Raw genomic sequence first — 26,045 nt, 5'->3', positions numbered from 1 at the left:
TAGCTGGGAAGCTTCTTTATTTCCTCATGTATTTTAGAAAGTTTGCTGAAACTAGAAAGAGAACATGTGCCAGCTGCAGAAAGGGAAGGAGACAGAACCAGAGAAGAAAGAGTGGTATGTCACTCTTCTCCTTCCCCTTCCTCCTCCTCCTCTTCTTCTCCTCCTTCTCCTCTTTCTTTCATCCTTCCTCCTCCTCCTCCTTCTACTACTTCTTCTTCTTCTTCTTCTTCTTCTTCTTCTTCTTCTTCTTCTTCTTCTTCTTCTTCCTCTTCTTCTTCCTCCTCCTCCTCTTCTTCCCCTCCTCCTCTTCCTCCTCCTCCACCTCCTCCTCCTTCTTCTTCTTCCTCTTCTTCCCCTCCTCCTCTTCCTCCTCCTCCTCCTCCTCCCCCACCTCCTCCTCCTCCTTCTCCTTCTTCTCTTCTCCTCCTCCTTCTCCTTCTTCCACTTCTTTTCTTTTACTCCTTCTTCTTCATCTTCTTTTTCTTCTTCCCCTTTCTCTTCTTCTCCTTTATCATCTTCTTCTCCTTCTTTCCCTTCCTCCTCCTCCCCCCCCCTCTTCCTCTGTCTTCTTTTTGAAGTGTAACTGCAGAGAATTCAGTAAAATCTCAAAGACTACCTTTCCCTAAATTCTCCATCCCTGTTTAGTTTCTGTCTGTCTCAGGGGTGACAGGCCATATGAAATAACCCAAATCTGATGGTACAGTAGGTCAATGGGGAATTAGAGATCCTGAACTGTTAAGGTTCATCATGTCACGCTATGCTTCCATGTATAGCTTCAAAATGCTTTAATGGTAGAAACATCTATTTATATAGCACTTCACTTCTACTATAACTCTGCCTGAGTGCTTGAAGTTTATGAGCAGGTCCCAGAACACAGGGAACTTGAATTTTCTGACACCATAAAGCTAGGTCATGGTAAATGTAGGACAAAGCTTGCCCACATAGCTCAGTAAAACACACAGGCACATGCACATATTATACTCACAATCTTATTATTATTATTTTTTTTGCCTCCAGGGTTATCTCTGGGGCTTGGTGCCTGCACTGAGAATTCTGGAGGCCATTTTCTCCCTTTTGTTGCCCTTGTTGTTTATCCTTGTTGTTATTCCTCTCATTGTTACTGGATAGGACAGAAAGAAATGGAGAAAGGAGGGGAAGACAGAGGGAGAGAAAGATAGACACCTGCAGACCTGCTTCACTGCTTGTGAAGCGATCTCCCCCTGCAGGTGGGGGTCTGGGGGCTCGAACTGGGATCCTTATGTCTGTCCTTGTGTTTGCTTTGTGCCATGTGCACTTAACCCGCTGAGCTATGGCCCGGCTTCCTACATCTTATTCTTATAGTATTATTTTTGTTTCCCACCACAGCACTACTCAGCTCTGGCTACTGGTGGTACTGGGATCTCAGAGCCTCAGGCATGAAAATTTTTTTCTTAACCATTATGCTATTCCCCCATCCCAAGACTATTTTTGTCCATTGTGTGTTTTTCTCCATTATTTTCCCCCACTACTCCTTGCATCCATTTTTTTTTTTGGATAGGACAGAGAAATTGAGGTGAGTAATAGATAGGGAAACAGATAGACATCTGCAGATGAGGTGACCCCCCCTGCAGGTGGGGAGCCAGGGGCTTTAACAGGGATCCCTGCACAGGTCCTTGTGCTTCCTATTATGTGCACTTAACCCGGTGCACCATGGCCAGGTCCCCTCAAATATTTTAAAAAATATTTATTTATTTACTTATTATTGAATAGAGACAGAAAGGAAATGAGAGGGGAGGGGAAGATAGAGAGGGAGAGAGACAGAGAGACACCTGAAGCTATTTCACCACTGGAGAAGCTTTTCTCCTGCAGGTGGGGACCCTAATGTGTGTGCTTACTCAGGTGAGCCACTGCCTGGTCCTCCCCTCAAAATTTCTTTTCTTTTCTTTTCTTTTCTTTTCTTTTCTTTTCTTTTCTTTTCTTTTCTTTTCTTTTCTTTTTTGCCTCCAGGGTTATTTGTGGGGCTGCATCACAAATCTACTGCTCCTGGAAGCTATTTTTTCTCTTTTGTTGATCTTTTTTTTTTTTAAATCTTTGTTGTGGTTATTATTATTATTGTTGTTGTTGTTATTGATGTCATTGTTGTTGGATAGGACAGAGAGAAATGGACAAAGGAGGGGAACACAGAGAGGGGAAGAGAAAGAGAGACACCTGCAGACCTGCTTCACTGCTTGTGAAGTGACCCCCTGCAGGTGGAGAGGAGCTGGGGGCTTGAACCAGCATCCTTGCTTAACCCATTGCTCTACCTTCCGACCTCCCCACTACCACCCAACCCCCTGCCCCTCAAAATTTCCTTATGGCACATCCTACATGCTCCTCCTTCATGTACTATCCCCCCTCACACACACATACCCCAGTTATTCCTGGACTTACTATGACCGAATGTGTCTCTTCCCCTATTACTTCATTCTCATGGATTTTGCAAATGTCTCCAATAAGACATCTTTCTCAGAACAACATTTGCCAGTTCTAACCTCAGTGGAACCTGCTGGTGGGTTTCATCCTGCCATTCACTGCCCCCACCCCTTCCCCAGTGCTCTTAACTAGGCGGCTTCTTGCTATATCACAAGAGCTTCCTGGTCACTGACCTGGGTGAATCTCTGTTATGAGATCATCTCTATTTTAGTTTTTAGACACTTTTTTTTTCTTCTAAAAATTCCATGCTTGATCCTAACAATGGATTTTCAAAGTTAACCCAGCAGCCAAATAATTCAGTTATGGCAATAACTGTCTTTTGCCTTCTTAAACCCTAAGACAATAGGAAATATTCTCATCCTCTACAAAACCCATATTTCTCCCAATCCTGGAACCTCTGAGGTGGGGCTCACTTTCCAGCATGCTTCTCTCAATTCATCCCAAACTATTCAATGCAACCAGTACCACCTCAACATGTTTCACTTTGGATTGTATCCAGAGACATCAGGTGTGGAATGTCAACCCTCCAGCTTCATTACTCTGGTGAGACCTTTCCATGCTCATAAGACTCCTTAATTCCATTTCCGGTGGCACACTACCTAACAAAGCCTCAAAACCTAGATATAGACAAAGGCCCATGAGACAGGGCTTATGTACATATGTATCCATAAGTTAGCAGAAAACATACACCTTAAAGCAATAGCACACAATAGTTTGAAGTGTCATTAAGTGTAGCAAGCAAGTAGAAAGTCCTAAAAAAGACACTATTAAGTATCTAATCAAATAGTTTCTACTTAGACCTAGATACCCTCCTCACCTACTTCCTATTTCACTTCCCTCAATTACTCCAAAGTTAACCTTGTCAGACAAAGTAAGGATTATAAAAGCTGGATAAGGTCAAGAGACTGGCATACTTTAATGATGACTCTTTGGTCACTACCAGGCCACCCCATCACCTGGGGCCATAGTTAGGGAGTCCTGGGATTCCCACACAGACATAATGGGCCTAGACCTCTTAAATGCCCCTCTCTCCACAGTCACTGGTCAACTCCATCAGGAACAACATAATGGACCCCTTTGTGGGCCCCTACAGGACCTTGCTCTCAATGTGGATCAACAATGGCAGGGAATGTTCCATTCTCTGAAAGGAGGTTGGGCAACATACTCCACCACTTGAGGAAGATGGGTCCTGAAATTAGTACAGCCTGGAATGTTCCTAGCTGTGACCACAGGATGTGAGCTCAGAACTACAGGGATACAGAGGTTACGTTGGCTCCTGTGCTGAATATGGGCCCCAGATCAAATGAATGGGGTTTACAGTTAATAATATTCATACACTTTTCCTATATTTGAGAGTTGCTCTCTGCCTTGATCCAGCATTCTGGTCCTTTTTCCAACTCTGAAACCATCTCCCTAGAAAATACCTTGGGTCCACCTGAATGTTAGCTGTCAGGCTCAGGCAAAAACTATTAAAGCCACGGGCCCCTTGGAAGATACCTAAAATAGACCTACTAAGACTTTTCCAAAATGTATGGATTTGGTACATATGAGACCTTTAATCCTTAAAAAATTGTAGAAATACTTATTGTCATAAAAATATTCACTTTGATTTCATACTTATGCGGTCTAAAGTCTTAGAGTAGTAATAGTTTACTAAGGTAGATAATTTCTGGCAAAATGTTTCTACTTGACACTTTTATACATACACACAACTCTCCAAACTTTCTTCCATACTCAGTCTTGTAGTACAATCTTCAAAGGCCTTAATTCAGAGAGAAACACAATATCTACTTAGTTTTGGAGCTGAGAGATACAGAAGCCAAGTATCCCAGTTTGCTAGAGAAAAATCTTGATACAATGAAAAGTCCATGTCCAGAAAGACCACCAAGCCCTGAGCAAACAGGGCAGTTGTTAAACCTACAGAAATATAAACAAAGTTTCCAGTTCACAGAACCTTACCTTAACATCATTGGTGTTCATCCTGGTTCCCTCCTTTCCCACAAAAATATCGTCAATATCCACAAGGATGTACCTGTCCAAGGACAACGTTAGCCTCTTCCTCGACAAGAAAGAAACAGCGTCTATGAAGATCAGCTTGTGCAGCCAAAAATTCAAGTTGTTGCCAAAAAGAACTCTTTGAATTCCATCATGAAGGCCCAGGTCATGTATGACAGTGGCATAAAAAGCACCTTTAGTGATGGGAGGAGAAAGGTTTTCTGGGGCTTTGACTTTGGCAAAGATTACTGGTTGGTAGGCAGAGTGATTAATCTGGAAAACTGTCCAGTCAGTTCCAGGTAAAGAACCTTTTTCAAGCTTAGAAGATTTGGTCACATGAAGCAATGGAGAATGAGGATTAATACAGCAGTCTTTGATGGCAAGGTTTCCGTAGACGGTGATAGGAAAGCCTTTCAGTTGAAAGCTCTGGAGGCTTTTCTCACTGGCTTTGTGGAATCCGATGACACCTACACCATATTCCACACAGTATTTATCTAAAAGGCTTCGGTTCCAAGAGTCCATGTTTACATACTTTAAAATATTCTCATAAATGATGAGAATATATTTGCCTCTCGATTTTTCTGTGAGTGCCGGGAGATCCCCCTTTCCAGGAGCAATTTCAACATGATAATGGAATCTGCTTGATTCTAGAACCATAATGATGTCTTGGCCGAGAGATGAGTACTGGCTCTCCACAAACACCAGGACTATGGAGTCTGTCCTGAAGGCGTCAGAAAGCTTGGTGGACTTCACTTCCATCAGCCTGTATGGCAGATGTGGGAAGTCCCCACAGTCCACTTCTGAAGCCAGCTCAGACAGTTCGTTTTCCTGTTTGTAGCCACTGTATAGGTAGTAGGCCGAGATAATAATGCTGACCATGCAAAATGTGGCAAGCAGGATCACCGTCCTTTGAAAGTGTCTGTGAAGCTTCATGATAAAACTCACGTCTGTCTGTGTTTTCCTCGGACTGTTCCAAAAGAAGCACCATAAAAAAATAATAATAAAGGAAAAGAAAAAGTAAAGAATGCAAAAAGAGACGATGGTGTTTCAGCTACGTTCCCAGTCACAATGAACAGTTTATGTCACCATTGCATTACATTTGTATCACTTGATCAGGACTTGCAGAAAGGATGGTCTGAAAAGTAGAACAGAATGGAATAGACTATCAAACATCTGGGTGGCAGCATTGTGATGAGCATGGTATCAGCTGTTGATTAGCATGAAGGCTCGCTGGCTAGGCAGATGGGCTCACGTATGCTGGGGTGAGGAAACCTCCCTCTCTTTCTCCCAGGTCTCCATGAGGACATGGAAAGGGTAGTATGAGAAAAAGAGCCCGATACTTCCTATGTTTAAATTGACAAGGGATTGACTATTACTCCCTCAGCTTGGCATCAAATTCTGTAGACAATACATCCTTAAGCCATAGATTGTCATGTCGCTAAAAGCAAACTCAGGATATTAGTGGTTAAATATACTGACACTTCATAAGACTGAGGACATATTTCATTATGCGCTGCAATTAAGGCAACGGTTTCTCTATCTGAAAACTTGTTGACAAAATGAAATTGACTCATTCTATTTACTTTGCAACTTTATTAGAGAACACCCCTCCACTAGTAGCTTTCGTTAGATATGATGCTTTTCAGCCACCAAGTTGCAGATGCTACCATAGTGCCAACCTGACTTTCTGGGAAAAGGACCTCACCAAGGTGTCCTGGAACCCCACTTCTGCAGAGCCCTGCCCTGCTAGGGGAAGACAGAATCAGGCTGGGGTTGTGGATTGACCTGCCAACACCCATGTCTGGTGGAGAAGCCAGACCTGGAAGTTGGGCAGTAGCGCAGCAGGTTAAGCACATATAGCGCAAAACTCAAAGATTGGTATAAGGATCCCAGTTCAAGCCCCACCTGCAGTGAGGTTGCTTCACAAGCATCTGCAGGTGTCTATCTTTCTCTCTCCCTCTCTGTCTTCCCCTTCTCTCTCCATTTCTCTCTGTCTTATCTAACAATGATGACATCAATAACAACAACAATTAATAACTACAACAACAATGAAAAACAACAAGGGCAACAAAAGGGAATAAATAAATACATATAAAAATAAATTTTAAAATTTCTTTTTAAAAAGAAGCCAGACCTTCCACTTTCTGCAACCCAGAATGTTACTGGGTCCAGAGGGATAAAGAATAGAAAAGCTTCCAATGGAGGGAGTGGGATACACAACTCTGGTGAGGAGAATTGTGTGGAATTCTATGCTTCTTATCCTATGGTCTTGTCGATCATCATTAAATCAATAAAAAAATAAAAAGAAATGGAAACTGATGCAGTCCGCTCGGGAAATGAAATGGAGAATCTGTAAACTAACAATAATAACAAGACAATAGCCATTTCAAAATATACAGAAGGATACTGAACGCAGATGATTATCTTAGAGCTGTACATCTTGTTTTATTGTTGTAGTTATTATTCTTGTCATCATCATTGTTGGATAGAACAGAGAGAAATGGAGAGAGGAAGGGAAGACAGAGAGGCAGGAGAGAAAGACACCTGTAGACCTGCTTTACCACTTGTGAAGTGACTCCCCTGAAGGGTGCTGGAACTGGCATCCTTAAGCCCGTTCTTGCACTTTGCACCACCTGCACTTAACCCACTGCACTACCGCCTGACTCCCCTTATTATTATTTTTTCAAATAGAGGCAGTCATTTAAGATGAGTGGGAGGAGGAAAACACTTCCCAAACTGGCTGGGATAGATCAGTGAGGGCATTGTGCATTTCCTGGAGAACATATTTATCCAGAGTTACAATGTCTGTAATTTTCTTGTTTCTGCTTCTAGGAAAAGAGTTTGATAATTACACACAAAGTACTGCTATGAAAGTGCTTTAAAAACACATAATGAAAACAACTGAAATTTGGAGAAACATGTTGTGATGCTGTAATTTCCTCACTCTGATTAACCTCTAAAAGTCTTAGTAGCATTTGAAAAATAAGGAGCACGAATGCTTCTCTGAGCATTTGCTTACTGAAGTCTTGTCATATTGACTATTTCTTTTCTTTTCTTTTCTTTCTTTCTTTCTTTCTTTCTTTCTTTCTTTCTTTCTTTCTTTCTTTCTTTCTTTCATTCATTCTTTCTACCAGAGCACTGCTCAGCTCTGGTTTATGGTGGTGTGGAGGACTGAACCAGGGACTTTGGAACTTCAAGCATGAGAGTCTATTTGCATAGCCATTATGCTCTCCACCTCTGCCTTCATTTTGGCTATTTTTAATGGCCAGCCAGTGAGACAGGTCCTGGTGGAGGACATTGTATTTGCTATTTCCCGATTAGGGTTCCTTGTTCTTCTACCTTTTGTTAATTGTGTTGGTCACAGTATCTTTCAAGGAAAAGGGTGACCTTAAAATAAATTATCCCCAAGAAAATTCTGGCTGATGGTATATTGCATCAAAGTGAAAAACTCTGGGGTGGATGGGCTGGGGGGCGGGCACAGGGGGCGGTGGTTAAGGCCCTGGAACAGGATGGCAGAGGACCTAGTGGGGGTTGTAATGTGAAAAACTGGTGAATGTTGTGGATGTACAAACTATTATATTTACTGTCGACTGTAAAACATTAATCCCCCAATAAAAAAAAAAAGAAAAAAATTCTGGCTGACTTTAAAATTTTGGGCTATTCACCTATGAAATGGATAGTATTTTGAATAATCTATGCATAGCTTTATGAATCCTATCATTTTCTGGTGTGTGCTGCAAGATACTTACAGGCTACACGTCCTTATTCATTCTGCAAATGATATAGTGCAGCTTATTCATTCTAAATTAAGACATCTGTATTCCTCACTCAAATATTGATGGGGTAACTATCTTTGTGCTTCCAATGTAAGTGTTCAGCAGAGTGTAATTCTTTAAAATGTCCATAATTAATCAGTAGTGACAGTGACCAGGATGAAAAACAGAAGAAGAGACAAGTAGTTACAACTGGGCAAGATAAGGAATAAAAACTGAGGAAGTGAAGAGAGTTTGCAATGCCTGAGGAGGGGTGGGGAGCATTTGGGCTGGGCCTTGAAGGAACGGTACAATTTGAATAGCCCTTGCGATAGAGCAGAATTTCACAGAGGCAGCAATAAGCACAGTGGTAACACACACTGCTGAAGAGTGGAAAGAAAGAGCAAGAAGTACTTTATTTATTTATTTATTTATTTTTACCAGAGCACTGCTTATTGGTGTTGGGGGGATTGAACCTGGGACTTTGGAGCCTCAGGCATAGGCATCAATTTGCTTAACCATTATACTATTTGCCCCCCCCCCCAAGTAAAAACATTTTAAAGTTGGGGGGGATGGGATACGGAGTTCTGGTGGTGGGAATTGTGTGGAGTTGTATCCCTCTTATCCTATGGTTTTTATCAGTGTTTCCTTTTTATAAATAACAGCTATATAAAATAAATAAATAAAACATTTTCTTGATCTGGATAACTTGAATTATAGAGAATTATGATAGTATAGAGGTTTATGGTGGTGGGGAAGTTCTCAGGAGTCATTTTACTTTCTTAATTTGGAAGATAAGATAGGAAAAGTGAGGTTTTTTTTTTTTTTTTTTTGCCTCCAGGGTTATCACTGGGTGCCTGCACTACAAATTATAAATTCACTGCTCCTGGAGGCTCTTTTTTCTTTTTCTTTTCTTTCTTCTTTTTTTTTTTTTGCATAGGACAGAGAGAAATTGAAAGAGGAAGGGAAGATAGGGAAAAAGACACCTGCAGACCTGCTTCACTGCTTGTGAAGTGACACCCCTGCTGTTGGGGAGCCAGGGGCTTGAATCAGAATCCATGCTCGGTCCTTGGACTTCTTACTATGTATGATGTGTTTAAGCAAATGCGTCACTACCCGGCCCCCAAGGTGAGATTTTTCTTTAAAGGAAAATAAATTTATTATGTGAGTGGTATCAGAGAATGGCCTTATAGAGTAAGGTCTGGCCATTCTCAGTGCTGGTGGCCCATTCCTCTCCATCAGTCCATAGTTCCAGGGGATATTCGGAAATGACAAGTCTTAGGAATACAGTACAGGAAGGAGGAAGATAGTTTGGAATGTCACGTGAGTTCTGTGGCATGCTCCCCTCTGCTACCAAGTGATTTGACATGCTCTAAAATAAATAGAACACCAAGTTTGCATTCTACACTTTTAAGTAACTCTAGCATAGGCCTTTATGTCATTTAAGTAAATAACTGAGCATTGCCATTGAAACTATGTTTACTTCATCTCAAGAAGTTGCTGCATTTTGAGGGGGTATTCTTGCCTATGAATAGTGTAATATTTTGGATGATAATGGCAGGATAAACAGTTTTGCATCTTTCCTTTCCTGTTTCCACTTTCGCTGTGAAGTGTTTTTTGGACTACATACAAAAAGGTGTGACCACATTTTACATTTATGAGAGGAATATCTCAGAATTTGTTCCTGTTATCGGAAGCGAAAGGCTTACAATTCATACACATTACCTTATCTGAAATGCGGCAGAGATAGAAGGAATGTTTGTCTGCTCATATTAAGAACCTACCCAAACTACCTTTTCCATCAGCAGGTATAAGAGCTGAATGTTTGCTATTAAACTCTTTCCTCCTGAAGCCAAAGGGAATTTTAGTGTATATTCTTGAGTGTGGGAGTTGGCTTAATGTCGTCAAATGGACACATTAAGGGTCTCTACATTTTCTGTAAACTCTTTTTAGTGGTACATCTCCCCTCACTGTGGCCAAACTTAAGTCTCTGAAGTGAACTGTCTGAATTTAGTCTTCCTAATGAAACTCATCTGCCAACAACTACCTCTGACTGGCAATATATTTTTGTTGCTTCTGAAAAAAAAATCTCAGGATGGACTGAATTGTTGCTGTCATTCCTTGTGCAAGGCACAAGGTAGTGTAGCGGCTTCTGAGTCCTTCACTAGTGGGGTAATCATAGGAGAATTATCTGGAAAATTATCCCATTCCACACATTTCCCCCATAAGTGCCCATGACCTTCTTAAATTGGTAAGATTCTGAAGTTATTGTGGAGTATGTATCTAGAGATGAAGCAAAATGAAGACAAAGAGACACTCGGAAGAAAAAAAAGGAGAAAGATACGTATGATTACTTCTAGATTCTTGTGGTCTAGAAGGTTAAGTTTACCAGTCATGGAAACAAACGGGCTCAGAGTGGACATTGACTTGAGTGACTGATGTTCATTCAAGGTTCAGGCAAGTGATTTAGTGATACACAGAGACATAGTAAAAGCCCTCTGCTGTAACACCTTGGATGGAGACAGGTTAAGACAAGGCAAATGCCAAGTTGAAGGGTCACAAGCCAATCTGATGTACTACACAAGCTCAATTCCTCAGGAAAGCCTTCCCTAACTGCTTCCAGTCCATCTTCCATTAGATCAGGTCCCCAGTGATTATGCACCCTAATTATAACTGCTTTTCCTTTGAAGACTTTTCCTAAAGCCTTCTAAATACTATTAACAATGCTATTTGTCTAATGCCTCTCTTCCTTTTTAGATGGAAATTTCCTATGACTCAGGGATCAGGGTACTCCATTATCTTTCACACAAGAAACAATAACAAGATTTTTTTTTAAAAGGTCACCCAAATCAGGCAGCAAACATTTCAGTGTAGTGTACTGATGATTGTGCACTTGAACTGCTCTCACAGAAATACATTTAAATGTTGCGTGCGCTGAAGGGCCCTCTGAATGAAACTAGAAAATATACTGCTGGCTTCCAAGTCACAGTACCTAGGAACACAGTTGTCTTTTTTAGAAGTGTAGAGCTGACAGCTGTGGCATTTGGCTACCAAACCAATCAACCAATATTCTATAGGAAACAACAAAATAAAATTACATTAAATTTAGAAAAGTAATAAATCATGTAGAGTGACGTTTTTTTGACTAGTCATCGTAGGTGCAGGAAACCTTCAAGGTTGGACTGGTTATAAACACCATCACTTCATCAGGCATGAGATGAGTACGGTAAAATCAGCAATCCAGCCATGATTAGTGAAGACTTACTACATGCCAACAGGATCCCAGGCACACCAGAGGCTAGTCAACCTGACCAAGAGCTACAGTTATCTCTTATAAAGTTGGAGAGCTTGCTGGTACCTAGCAAGGCTTCAAAGAGGCTTGAAAAATGAACTATTAAAAGCTTTTAGGAAAAAAAAAAGTACCTGAAACATGCTAAATATTACCTGGGATGCTGAGCAACAGTGATGCAAATAATATATGAAATAAAATAACTTTCCTGAATATATCTAAGAAATATGCAATTAGAGTTTTTAAAGACACGATGTTAAGACTTCTTTCCACCCTAAGGTGTTGGTATTCTTTGTGTTGGTTTGGCCCCCTTCCCCCTACCTCTGAGAGAAATGGTTTGGTCCTTGCTAGTTTCATACCCCTCTTTCTCCCCGCCCCGTATGCTAAGGACGTGCAGAGTCCCAGGAGCAGTGGCGGAGGAAGAATGATTGAGAAGCACATGGTGTGGTGATTTGCCCGTTCGTGAATAAAGATTAAATTGCAGCTTCTCTGCCCAGCCGTGTGTCTCTGGTTGTCTCTGTCTGCTGCCGCGATGCTAGCCCGGCCAGCTGGAGCCCCCAAAACTTTAACGACAAATGGTGCCCACGTGGACCTGACCTGCGCATCTCTCAGATAAGTGAAGACAATTTGGCTACCTATGCACTATGGCCTTCTCTTCTGCTTGTGAAGAGATCTCCAAAGGCCTCTGCCTTTTCTTCACGAGACTGTTTCGTTGTTTCTGGAACATTTATCTCTGGACCACTCTGTGGTTTCCGCCCAACGCCAGCCCGCAGGAGCTGGCTTTCTGCTGCGTGGCACAGGGCATTGGGTGCCAGCTCCCTCCACGCTGCTCGGCTGCTAGGAGCAGGGCAGCAGACATGGCAGGGCCATGGGGCAGATGTCTGCCACCGCGGGGCACCTTGGCCCACGCCTTCTGCACAGCTGGCCCGCCTGCCCTCGTGCTATGAAGTCTGGACAGATTCCGGACCACCCGGAGACCGCGGGCTCCCTGCCGAAACTGGGCCCCCTGGCCGAGATCTCCAGCTTGGGTCTGAAGGCAGACAAGCTAGAACACGCAGAGATTCATCCAGAGATTGCAACCTACAATTCCTAGAAGTGGAGCTGCGCGGGAATGGAGCTGCATGGGAAGTCACCTCCAGATGGTGACCCCCCCCCCCCAACAACTAAGACAGTACAGATCTAAATTCGTGTTTAAAATGACATGTCTTCGCAACAAAGGTTTCTCTCCTTGTGTATTAAAGACCATGTTTACATGTGTGTTTAAAGTTTGGTAACATTAACTTTAAGGTTAAAAATATAACTTTAAGGCTATATTCTTACCAGACAGAGTTAAAGGAAAAAGGTTTTCAACGTAATTCTCATAAAGATAAAATTAACTTACATTTAAAGTCTGAGATAAAAATTAGTTTAAATATCAATATATTTTAACCATGTTGGTCTAATCAAAACCTGCACACACCTAGGGTGTGTCTCCATCTTGAATGGGTGTACCATAAGGTTAAATAGACTTGTTGATATGTAAAACTCTCGATTACCTTCTCTATTAGAAATGGTAGATTACACAATGGCTGTGCTAATGATTCTCATGCCTGAGGTTTTCTTTCCTTGATTCTTATGTCTACCTTTTCACATTCTATTTTTTAAACTTTAAACAAGCTTAAAATCATTCTAAAAAAGACTTCTAATTGTAATAGAGTTATCAATTGTGATAAACTTCTAACCTGCTACAAGTTTGTTTCATAGTAAGTAAATTGCAGCTGTCAAGTTCTTTACAGAAAAGTAGAATTCCAATGGTTGACATTCCCCATCGAGACAGACATGTACAACAATTCACCCCCTGGAAATTCTTCGGTGGACATCTGCTTTGGACTTCTATCGGACTCACTGGTACACCTCGGATACTTTGCACAAAACTAGCAGCTTCCTTTATGCTGCTGGGTTTCTCAAAGACTGACTGCAGCCATGCCTTGGGACTCTAGGCTTCACCTTCCCCCCATGCTAGAAAATGCCCGTCGAGGCAAGTACGCCCCCCAGAGGCAGGAAATGTTTTTTTTAAGCTGATAAAGTTTTGCCCAGAGGCAAAAATGGCCCCCTCAGGCCTTCCCTTTGCAGCACACTGGTTCTTGTTACTCGCTTACATGTTTCTCCATCTTTGTGCCAGTTTCTTTTTTTTTTGAAAATGCCTGTATGATATAGGTTTCTGTTCACCCCACACCCCTGATACTGTGGTCATTTAGTTAAAAAGAAAAGGGGGAATTGTTGGTATTCTTCTTGTTGGTTTGGTCCCCTTCCCCCTACCTCTGAGAGAAATGGTTTGGTCCTTGCTAGTTTCATATCCCTCTTTCTCCCCGCCCTGTATGCTAAGGACGTGCAGAGTCCTAGGAGCAGCGGTGGAGGAAGAATGATTGAGAAGCACATGGTGTGGTGATTTGCCCATTAGTGAATAAAGATTAAACTGCAGTTTCTCTGCCCAGCCATGTGTCTCTGGTTGTCTCTGTCTGCTGCTGTGAAGCTAGCCCGGCCAGCTGGAGCCCCTGAAACTTTAACAACACTAAGGTCCCTGTTTTCACCTGCTTTATTATTACTTTTTGGTTCCTGTTCATTAATCATTTTCTACCACTTTTATCTTACCATTTTTAGCCACCAAGCTGCAGATGGTATCATGATTTCATCTTGACTTCTCTCACCAATGTGTCCTGGAACCTCACCACTTCAGACCCCTGCCCCACTAAGGAAAGACAGAAATAGGCTGGGGTATTTATATACCTTTCACGTATTTGGGAGCTACTCTTTTCCCTGATCCAGCTTTCTGGTCCTTTTTCCAGCCATGATATCATCTCATATCAGATGTTAGGCTCAGAAAACAAAACAAAATAAAACAAAAACATGCTAGTACAGTCATGGGCCCTTTGGAATATAACTAAAATAGGCCTACTAACTATCTACAAAATGGAGACCCCCAAGTCTTCATATGAACTATTCCAACCTTTAGGTTCATGATTAGGCAACAATTTGTTTGACTGTATACATTAACTCTTTTTTCAGTAGTTCCAGACACTACCATGATGCCAACTGGACTTCCCTGGGTAGAGGACCCAGGGAATATGTCCTGAAGCCCCACTTTCCCAGAGCCCAGCCCCACTAAAGAAAGAAAGAGACAGGCTGGGAGTATGGATCAACCTGCCAATGCCCATGTTCAGTGGGGAAGCAATTACAGAAGCCAGACTTTCCACCTTCTGCACCCCATAATGATCCTGGGTCCATACTCCCAGAGGGATAAAGAATAGGAAAGCTATCAGGGGATGGGATGGGATATGGATTTCTGGTGGGGGGAACTGTGTGGAGTTGTACCCCTCTTATCCTATGGTTTTCATCAATGTTTCCTTTTTATAAATGAAAAAAAATAATAAAAAAGAAATAAGCTGGGAGTATGGATCAACCTTCCAATGCCCATGTCCAGTGGAGAAGCAATAACAGAAAAACAGACCTTCCACATTCTGCACCAAATAAAGAATTTTGGTCCATATTCCCAGAGGGCTCTGAACTTCAACTCCATCAGGACTTGGGGAGAGAAGAGGAAAAAAGGAGGGACATTTGGATGTAGCAATAGGTGTGTATGTAAGCTGGAAAGGAAGAGAAGATGAACTATAGACAAAAGAAAGGGCAAGTATATACAAATATAGGCAGATAATTGTAGAAATAATAGTTCACCCATATCCCTAACCTTAAGAGAACTGCTGTGGCTTACAATGGAGGGAATGGGGCTATAGCATCCTGGGGGTGGGAACAGTATAGAGTTGTACCCCTGTTATCTTGTAATTTTGTAAATCAATATTAAATCACTAAGAAAATAATTTAAAAAATATAGTGTAAGTATAATTTTAGGAGCACAGGAGGCCTTTCCCTTTTTATAGAGAGGTCCACATCTCTCTCTCTCTCCTTAAAATGTATTTATTTATGTACTATTGGACAGAGACATAGAGAAATTGAGAGGGAAGGGGGAGATAGAGAGGGAGAGAGACAGAGAGACACCTATAGCTTTTTGTGAAAATTTCCCCCTGCAAGTGGAGACCAGGGGCTTGAAGGTTCCCTTTAATGAAGGATTGAAATTCAGATGGGTCTCAGAGCCAAGGCAAAGGCTCAGTTAGGCAGAAGCTATACCTCATTCATCCTCGAACTGCTTCTCATTCCTTCCCCTTGTCCCAGATGAGCTCACATGCTCTCTGGATTCCATTCAGTTCCGTTCTCCAATAAATAGCAAATATTTATGTGTACTTCAAACTTCCTTCTTCTGAGTTCCAGGATTCAAATCAAACTATCAACCTGAGACAGTAACTCACACTAGCTACATCCTGTCTTAATACTTGCCAGTCACTTCTTGGCTTTTCTGGAATCATGTTACAAACAAATTCCATCTACCTAAAATTGAGTGTGTGCTCTAGTCTTGAAAACCACCTTCCTTCTATCAAAAGCATCAACTGGCTCACCCTTGGCCATTTCATTTCCATCAGCTCTGCTTATCTAAAGGGACACACGTCTTCCTGTTTGGATTTCCCAAAACCCACTTAACAATATAGTCTTCTCTCTTTATCCAGACAATGTCAAGTTCCCTTGAACTACTGCAACCATCAGTCTCATCACATTTACTCTGGGTTCTCTCAATGCTTGGCTCAAAACCATATCAAAGCGCAAATCCTATGGTTTTCTTCTCAACTGAAAACCTGAGGTAGGTAGGTGAGGCTGCTGATGTCACCTTTTTTTTTATTATTATCTTTATTTATTGGATAGAGACAGCCAGAAATCAAGAGGGGGTGATAGAGAGGGAGAGAGACATAGAGACACCTGCTGCCCTGCTTCACCACTCATGAAGCTTTCCCCCTGCAGGTGGGGACCGGGGGCTCAAACCTGGGTCCTTGCACATTGTAATACGTGCGCTCAACCAAATGCACTACCACCCGGCCCCTGATGTCTCCTTCTTATCAAAGTCCAGATACATAAGTTCCAATGAGATGGACACTTCCAGTTTTTCTATCCTAGCCTTGACTAGGCTGAGTGCTCTCCACTAAAATCCAGGCAAGCGGGTCCTCTTTCACCCACCCCCTCCACCCTGCCAAAGAAAACAATTTCTTTTTTTTTTTTGACCCAAGTCTCCTCAGATCCTGCTGTTCTCTCTGTCTGAAGGTTCTCTCCCCAATTCATGTTGCAAATCTCATGGCTTGGATACTCATGACAGCCTCCATGCTTCCTCTCACAAAGCTTTCCTCTTACAAGTGGGAACTGGGTGCTCATTCTGGATTCCATTCAGATCTCTACTCTAATAAATACCAAATATTTATGTGTACTTCAAACTTCCTTCTTCTAAGTTCCAGGATTCAAATCAAACTATCAACTTGAGACAATAACTCACAGTAGCTACATCCCGTCTTATTCCTTGCCAGTCACTGCTTGGCTTCACTGGAATCATGTTACAAGCAAATTCCACCTACCTAAAACTGAGTGTGTGCTCTAGTCTCGAAAACCATCTTTCTTCTATGGCAACCATCAACCATCAGGGTCCTTGAGCACTGTTAACACGTGCGCTCAATCAGGTGCACTACCAGCCATGCCCAGACTCCATGTTTCCAGACCCACCAGGGCTGTTTCACACTCTCACATCTGCTTTACTTCTGTACAGGCTCTCTAGTTAGGTTTAGTCATGTGATTTCTACAAAATATTTCTCCATAGATGGGGGCACCTACCGTTCACTTTTGTCTGCATAGTGTTTGAAGAAAGAACATCCCATGGAATGCCTGATGAATGGGTGAGGGAAGAAGGAAGGAGAGATTCTACTCAATTGTATATGTGTCAACCGCATTCACAGACTGGGGCAGTGATTGAGTTAAACCATCTTCTGTGAACAGAGACTTCCATGAGTCACACTAACCTCAGTCAGGGCAATAAAGTGAAAGGCTGTATGACTCTGACCACAGACATACATCAAGCACATCTAGATCATACCTTTCACTGACTCTCCCTCCCCATCCTGATATTTTTCAGTTTAGAAATTGTAATTCATAGTTTATGAAAAGGATAACATCTGTCTTCTGCCAAGGACGGGTTAGCCTATATTTAATTATCTACCATTAGCAAAAGGCAGAGGGAGTGATTATTTTTTTCAGTTATTCACTGTCTTTCTTTCCCCCTCCTCAATATATGTATTTTGCAAGTCTTTCAATATCCACAAGGTAAGTACCAGCTTGTTCATGCAACCTGTCTTTTCCTTTCTGTAAACACCCACCATCATCTCAGAGTAAAAAAAAAAAATATATATATATATATATATATATATATGTATATATATATAATAAATCAATTTCCAAATGAAACAGAATCATGTTGAAGTTGGCAGTGCAAGAAATGTGAAAAAGAGATTGCCATCTGGAAAATGAGTATTAATAACCAAAGAACTTCAGGTTCTAACATAAATGAAAGCTATTTAAAAGATCTTGACAATATTCCTCTTTCACACAATTAAATATATTTTATGGTGTTGAAAAATGCATGGGGGAGGCCTCCAATACATTACATGAATTTGCTGAAAAGTAATTTTGTAATTTTGAAAACTGACAGGGAACATACTTTTCTCTGGGAAAGACTGGGAAATTGTGTCGTATTAATTGAACCCTACTGTGGGTTTTGGGGCTGTGTTGGAGGGTAGGTAACATGAACGAGAGAGGCAGAGGTAGCCAATCTATAGTCAGAGGATGAGACAAAACCAGTAGAGAGGGACTGACAAGAAATATGACAGGGAATCCTGAAATGCCCTCATTGTAGTACTGTTACTCTTTTATTTTTTAATCTTCATTTATTGGACAGACACAGCCAGAAATTGAGAAGACAGTGGGAGACAGAGAGGAAGAGAGGGAGAGAGACACCTGCAGCACTGCTTTCCCCTGAAGGTGGGAACCAGGGGCTCGCACCCAGGTCCTTGGGAGTTATAACAATGTGCACTCAACCAGGTGCGCCACACAGCCTGTCTCCGTACGGTTACTTTCCCGTCCTATGGATACAACAATGAAATGGTTAGGAAAATTCTTCCTTGTTCCTTTGGAAGTCTTTTGGAACTGGTGACACTCAACTTGACTGGAGGGGCAGAAGTGGAGGATGACTTTAAGAGGAATGTACGTACCTCTTCTGAGAAGACAGCCTATGTAAGTGTGCTCGGCACTGTGTTAAGTCTGGCCCCATAGTAAGGTGCTGAGTAAAATAGCTCTGAGATGAAGGAATGGCTGTTTCAGATGCAGTAGTGTAAGTGGTGGGAAATGTGTGTGGAGTAGTATAATTCTTGCCACTGTGATGCCAAGTGGGGTATATAGCACAGAAAGGAGTCAAGGGCATATTCACTGGTCAGACTCTAATTGTATCCCCTATTTACCTCTTGCAGTGGATGTGATCAAAGACAGGTAGGCAACCTTTCAGTGCCTCAATTTCCTCATTTGTGAAATGGAAAGTATTACAAGTGCTTTGATCAAATGCTCTTGGTGAAGACTACATGGGCTAAAAATCAAGGTAAAACGCTTAGTGTAGTGCTTGGTGCCAGGTCACCATAGTCTTCTTGAGTATTAACTAAAGCTTTTTAATAACTTACTTATCTTCTCCTGAAAGTCTGAATATCAGTACTTGTCAACAGGTTATTTTTGGTATTCTTTTGAATTCTTTCTTTCTTTCTTTATTTCTAACATTTATTATTTGTATTTATATATTGGATAGAGAGAACCAGAAATCAAAAGAGGGAGAGGCACCTGCAACACTGCTTCACCACTCACACAGCTTCTCCCCTGCAGGTAGGGACAGAGGGCTCGAACTTGGGCCCTTGCATATTGTAACATATGCACTCAACCAGGTGCAGCACCACTTGGCCACCCATCATAACTTTTATGACAACTCAATAGATTAAAAAAATAAATAGATGTATATGGATATTCAAATCAAATTCATGTAAACTGTGTAGCTGAGAAAGTAGTCATTGTAGTAGACTCTTTTTTTTTTCCTAGTAACATGATGGATAAATTATTCACTGTAACATCCCAGAACATAACATTGTGGTTTTTATTCAAAACAAACACAAACAGATACACAAACCCAATTAGGAACCAATTCTAAGAGAAACCGCAGTTATGAAATGATCTGGGGCATTATGCAGAATAACTATCATTGCAGTGCAGGCTGTTACTTCTGTGGCCTGGTGACAGTCTTTAATCTAAACAGGTGTTCAGAATGCATGTACGTCAGTGTGAATGTTAATCTTCAATAACCACAGCATAGAAAAGTAAACTTCCACAGTGTTTTCCCTGCTATCTGAACTGTTAAACACTTAGAAAACCAAGACATTCATTAAGTAGAGAGCAGTATATTTTTTTTAATCGTTGATTCTATTTTCTGGTTTTTACAATGCATATAAATCACAAAGCTCTTAAATATAATTTCCTCTTATTATATGCTCTTTTGGGGTTGCCTTTACCTCTCTGCTTTAAACATACATTATTAACTCAGCAAACGCATACTTAAGTTTAAAAGTTGGTGCTAATCATCAAAAAGTAATTGAAGCCCTGAAGCACATTTGAAGAAAGGCTCGTAGTAAGATTCTGTAAATTAATAGAAAAAGTTGTAATTTCTTTATGGGTTTAAATTTATGAATGCTAAATTAGTCACTGAAAATTTAGATTCCAGTGAAAAGATCCCCAAATGCCTGATTATGTCTTCTGCTATCTATGCGTTTTTTAAATATGTACTTTTCTGCTACATTTTTTTCAGCAAAAGTTAATGTATATTCAACAACCATGCAATGAATCCAATAATAATTTAATGTATATCCAAATAATATTTGCTGTGGCCTTCAGAATTACTACTTTTCTCAAGAAAGTACATCAAGAAGCTATAGTAGTAGAACTCAGTGGAACTATAACAAGTTTCTCCAGAACAGAGAAAATTTTAATTTTACATAAAATATTTTAGTAAGCTGTGAATTTTTCATTTTGGAGCCTATTACTAAACTTACTCATGTGACCAGTTTATAATAATTTCTTACACAGAGAAATATTCTGCTGTGCCATTAAGACTATTCAGGAAAAAAAGAGATGGCATACACTGTGTTACATGGAGAGCTATTATTTTATATTTTATTTTATCTTATTTTGTTTTAAGAGCATCTGTTAGGGCAAACCTCTTAACATTCTCATTACTATTTCTCTAAAAGTTTGTCTTAAATATGTTTTTTTAAATCTCCTTCTCAAATATGATATTAATAGAGAGCTATGGTTGAAGAAAAAGGAAAAAAAGCATGCCTTCCAGCTGAATATCAGATGTTTGAGAGTTTCTCCTCCATACCATTCGGCTCCCTTGTGGTGAACAGCATTGTTCAGTAGTTGAGAATAAGATATCTTCTAAGGTAAAAAAAAAAAAGTGGGGCTGAGATTAATTTCATATGTCTCAATATTTGATTTGCATTTTAATCTAATATTAAGATATGACTGTTTACATTACTTGAAGTGATTTTCTTAGAACTCTTCCTGATTACATATGCTGCTGTACTCCAATATGTTTATAAAAATATGGATAAGATTTCAACTTTAAATAAGTTTGAGACTTACATAGTTTCCAGATACTAGAAGAACTTCTGGAAAAATGATATAGGAAACCTCCTTAAAGAATGTCATTTGGTGATTCAAATTAAAAAAAGGGGAGGAATGAAATAAGTAGAAACTATATGTTTTTTTTCTTTTAATTTTAAAGGCTTTTGTAGCCAATACTCCAGCTTTCTGTTATGCTTCATTTTAGTAACTGTAATTTAAGAACATTTTAAATAAAATGAATTGAAAGATTTGTTGAAGATAGCTACTGCAGACAGACAGGCAGTGACAGATTAAACCCCCGATGTTGCCTACAAAAAATTTACACCCTATCTGTTGCAGAATAATGACAGGGTGTTAGTGAGGATGTTAAATAATTTCGAGGGGGGCACATCCTTCTCACTTTAGTTCCATGAAAGAGTAACTTTAATGTCATCCTGGAATAAGACAGTCCTTTGTTTGACTTAATTACATTAAAATAAAAAGGTCCTATTCCCCCCTCCCCCACGAAAGAATAAAATTAGGTATTTGTTCAGTACTGCAAGCTGAGATTCATGGAAAACGAAATTGCTTTCTCCTACCCAAAGCCCCTACCTTTATGAATGAGCCCTTAAATGTGTAACATAAGTAAACAGACACACTTACCTGGAATTGAAGTTACAAGAGCTGAAAAGCTTGAGGAAGTTTCGACGGAATGGAAAAGAAATGGAAACAGCAGTAGCTACAACCATCAGCTCAGGCGTTCTGTCTTTACAAGTGGTAGCAACACCGGTTCTGGCCCAGTACCCTTGTGTTATGTAACGGCTTATTAATATTAGCCATCAAACTGCTACCAAGCTGGTGAGGCACTAGAGGGCAAGAGTGTCACATGCAAGACCCAGTCTCCCAGAGACCATCTTTGGTACCACTTTTTTTTTTGGGGGGGGGGGGGACTGATACTTAACTAAGCTGAGCAATGACAGGGTGCCCCAATGCACCCTCGAACTTGTATTGTTACTCAAAGACTATCTGCAACATCGATGAAGAGTTTACAGGTTCCTAAATAGGAATAAGCCCATCAGCACGACATGCAATCAAAATAATAATAATAACAGAAAGAATAAAAACTTTCAGGCTTCTAGTTACAAACCTATAGCCACCCAGGAGGCAATTGTCTTCATTGTCTAAATAAACTTCTTCAAAGTCGGCGCGGAAAAGACGGCTGAAGCCCCCGCTCCTCTCCAAGCCCCCGCGCCCGGCTGGGAGCCTCTGCTCTGCTGCGCCTCCAGGGCGAGGACCCGGGCTGGCTCCGCGCTGGTTACCTGCGGCTGTGGCGACCCCGGCTCCTCTCTCTCGGGTCCCAGTGTCCCCGGCCGCTGCGGAGTGCGCCCCCACCGTCCCGGGGAGCTCTGGGGGTCGACGGGCGGTATGTTGCAGGCAGCCCTTTGCCCTCCCACTAGCAGCGGATCTGGGGAGGAGCGGGCGGGGCTGGGGGTGCGCCGGGCGGGCGCGGCTGCAGAGCGCAGAGGCGGTGCGCGGGGCTCCAGTGCCCGCTCCACACAGGCACACAGACAGACAGACAGACAGACAGGCAGACAGGCAGGCAGGCAGGCAGGCAGGCAGGCAGACAGGCAGGCAGACAGGCAGGCAGACAGGCAGGCAGAAAGACACACACACACACACACACACACACACACACACACACACACACACACACACACACACACACACACACACACACACACACACACGTGTATACCTACTGGGGACCCCCGGACCCGCCCTCTGCCACTGCCCTCAAACTGCCTTCACCTGCACCCCAGCCCCTCAGCCCCCCCTTTGCCCACAGTCCGGGGACTGGAGCCAGCTTCTCTCACCCTGGCGCCTGGCTACCCTGCCAACCTCCAGCCACATTTCCTGGTGGAGACCCGGGACGCTCTCACACAGCGCCCCTCCCCCCCCCCCCAACACCACTCTCCATTAGTGGCTACTGCTAAGGAAAAGCCCCAGAGCTGGGAGGTCCAAGAAAGAGCTGGGTGGCTCCTCCTGGGAAGTGGGTGAGAATTCCCAGAGGTGGCTCCAGGATGCTGGGACATAAGCACTCAGAGACTGAGCCACTGGCGGCTTGAGGGCTGTGAGTTGGAGTTGGCTCCTTGGCCAGGTTTCTGAATGGTCATGTGGACATGTAGGAGGCCAGTGACTAAAGGGACATCTGGGTAGCAAATTGTGAGGTTACACTCTTCAAAACTATGGTTGGATTAAATGATTTTCTTTCCCTTCTCTCTCTTGTTTTACTTGACAGAACAGAGAGAAATAGAGGGAGGGGGATAGAAAAGGTGTGTGTGTGGGGTGGGGGGGAGAGACACCTGCAGCACTGCTTAACCACTTGTAAAGTTTTCCTCTGCCGGTGGGGACTCGGGGGCTCGAACCCAGGTCCTTGTGCATGGTAATAACGTGCACTTAACCACCAATCAAATGATTCTTTTTTTTTTTTTTTTTAAGTTTCACCTTGGGCCACTGACATATCAGCATATGTGAGAGTCTTAAATGGGGAGTTAGGGGTCTACCAAAGATAACTAACTTGCCATGGATATTGTTAGATTAAGGTCTCTCTTTGTGGAAGCAAAACCTCTGTTTTGGAAGACCCCATGCAGCACCTCACCGCTGAACCCCCTTTGCTTCTGGTGATGTCACTCACGTGGCTCTCTATGATGCAGGACTCAGGTCTGGTTATTGGTAGCATCAAGCCATCCCCTTAGGTGAAGATGACATAGAGTTTTGTGACCCAAATCTAGCCTATCAGAGAACAAAATACACTTTTCCCCTCACTCAAAAAAGTGGTCTCTTACTGGATTTTGTTGAGTGAGTATGGAGCTTAGAGTATCTTTTTTAAATAGATTTTTAAAAATATTTATTTATTTTCCATTTTGTTGCCCTTGTTGTTTAACATTGCTGTGGTTATTGATGACGTTGTTGGTGGATAGGACAGAGAGAAGTGGAGAGAGGAAGGGAAGACAGAGAAGGGGAGAGAAAGATACACACCTGCACACCTGCTTCACTGCTTGTGAAGTGACTCCCCTGCAGGTGGGGAGCCAGGGGCACGAACCGGGATCCTTATGCCAGTCCTTGCACTTTGTGCCACATGTGCTTAACCTGCTGTGCCACCGCCAGACTCCCAGCTTAGAGCATCTTAAATCACCTTATGAAGTCTGGGAGTGAAGCTAATACTCATTGAGGCACCCTCAGCCCAGATGAGAATAGTGGAATGGCGAATCCATTTTTTTGTCTGAAATGAGTTCCTTTTTTTTTTTTTTTAAATTTATTTCCTTTTATTGCCCTTGTTGTTTTATTGTTGTAGTTATTATTGATGTTGTTGAATACATTATTGTTGGATAGGACAGAGAGAAATGGAGAGAGGAGGGGAAGACAGAGAGGGAGAGAGAGAAAGATAGACACCTACAGACTTGCTTCACCGCTTGTGAAGCAACTCCTTTGCAGGTGGGGAGCTGGGGGCTCAAACCAGGATCCTTATGCCTGCCCTTTAAGCTTTGCACCACATACATTTAACCTGCTGTGCTACTGTCCAACTCCCGAGTTCTTAATTCTAGATTTCTTTATACGCACATCAGTAAATTCATTTCGACAAGGCAGTTTGAGTTTAAAGCCCTGTCCATGGTAACTGACAGATAATCTTGCTAAAGAAATTAAGTCAGTGGGTTTTTAGTTGCTTTGTGAGGGCATTTGAACACTGCAGGGTAAAACATTCAATTCGATTTCAATCTCAGCAGCAACTACGTTTTGCTCTCCCAGGTCAACTAGGAATAACAAAGAGGACCACCTGAAAATGCACCAAGACTAGAATTACTTTGGGAACCCACCAAGTCATGGGTGAGTGCAAACATGTGTGACTCGTAGACAGAGAGGAGCTTAAGGAGAGATTCCTGGGGCTAAAAGTCTGTATCTAATCAGGGAGTGGCTGATAACAGCCGGGCAGTTTCCTAGTTGAGGTTCCATCTCGAGTTGAGTTTTGTCAATTAAAAGACTGCTGAAGGGAGGAGTGGACCTCCTAAGTCTCACCAATTACATGTTGAGTCTCCATAGCTATTATACCTTGGAGGCCCTGAACTGACCAGGGAAACTCAGGAGATCTATACTCCTGGTGGTCTGGAGGTGGGGCTGTATAGTGGGATCTTTTTCAGATTCCTATTGCCTGAAAGTTATTTGGGAATTATAAAAGACTGAAGGTTGTTTATCCTTCTTGCTCTTCATGATATGAGTGGCTTCAGAAGTGACCGGACTAACTACTCCTGGAAGCTGATGAAAGTGTGAAAATGACAGAATTCTTTGAGCAAAGAAAATGCTTCTGCTTCATCTTACTTATTCTTATTTCTTGGTTGCTATCTCCCTGGGATGTCTGTGCCTTTCAGAAATTTAGGAATGTACACTTTCACAGTACTTTGTCAAAGGAACTACTCTGACTTCTAATCATTTGTCAATTATTTGTTATAAAAAAGTATTAAGCATCTATAAATGGGTCTGAGAATATAATAATATTGCAAACAAACAGATGTATGGCTTGCTCTTAAGCTTCTGACTATGTATTGAGAAATATATATATATATATATGTACATATATATAATTTCATCAACAAGATTCCATAAAATTCACAAGTGTTGTGAGTTCACACTTTGATGAACATTCATTCAACAGTACGTAGACAGATTGAGTCATGGTGTTCACTTTTTCTATCTCCCCGACACAAAGAGAAAGAAGACGTCTTCTATAAGGTAAGCTATGTAGTGGCTTATTTTTTTTTTTTTAATGAGTGCATAGTGGGATTTCCTTTAGTTTTATTAGATTGGCATGCACACTCAAATTTCCTGATGTCTTTTGAAGAATTACCACTTCTTCCATCTGAAAGTAAAGGCACGTTAGAGTTATGTTATTTTTTTCTATGATGGAGTCTGAT

General features: G+C 41.8%; 1 protein-coding gene across 3 annotated transcripts in view; it reads right to left on the bottom strand.

Annotated features, from left to right (window-relative positions):
- LOC103115692 (bifunctional heparan sulfate N-deacetylase/N-sulfotransferase 3) overlaps positions 1-22,715 on the bottom strand; it is a 230,622-nt gene extending 207,907 nt beyond the window's left edge. Inside the window, exons 1-2 of one of the 3 annotated variants that reach the window (XM_060177023.1) lie at positions 22,226-22,715; positions 4,411-5,581 (exon numbers count right to left, since the gene is read on the bottom strand). In XM_060177023.1, the coding sequence (XP_060033006.1) occupies positions 4,411-5,379 (969 nt within the window). In that variant the 5' untranslated portion in view covers positions 5,380-5,581; positions 22,226-22,715. Of the gene's footprint in view, positions 1-4,410; positions 5,582-21,741; positions 22,190-22,225 lie in introns of those variants that run through there. The other 2 variants (XM_060177028.1, XM_060177040.1) reach the window with 2 other exon arrangements.
- Positions 22,716-26,045: the final 3,330 nt, after the last annotated feature.

This window comes from Erinaceus europaeus, chromosome 2 (genome assembly GCF_950295315.1).
Source record: "Erinaceus europaeus chromosome 2, mEriEur2.1, whole genome shotgun sequence".
NCBI lineage: Eukaryota > Metazoa > Chordata > Mammalia > Eulipotyphla > Erinaceidae > Erinaceus > Erinaceus europaeus.
The sequence above is the reverse complement of the archived record's forward strand: the minus strand, read 5'-3'. Positions and strand labels throughout refer to the sequence as shown.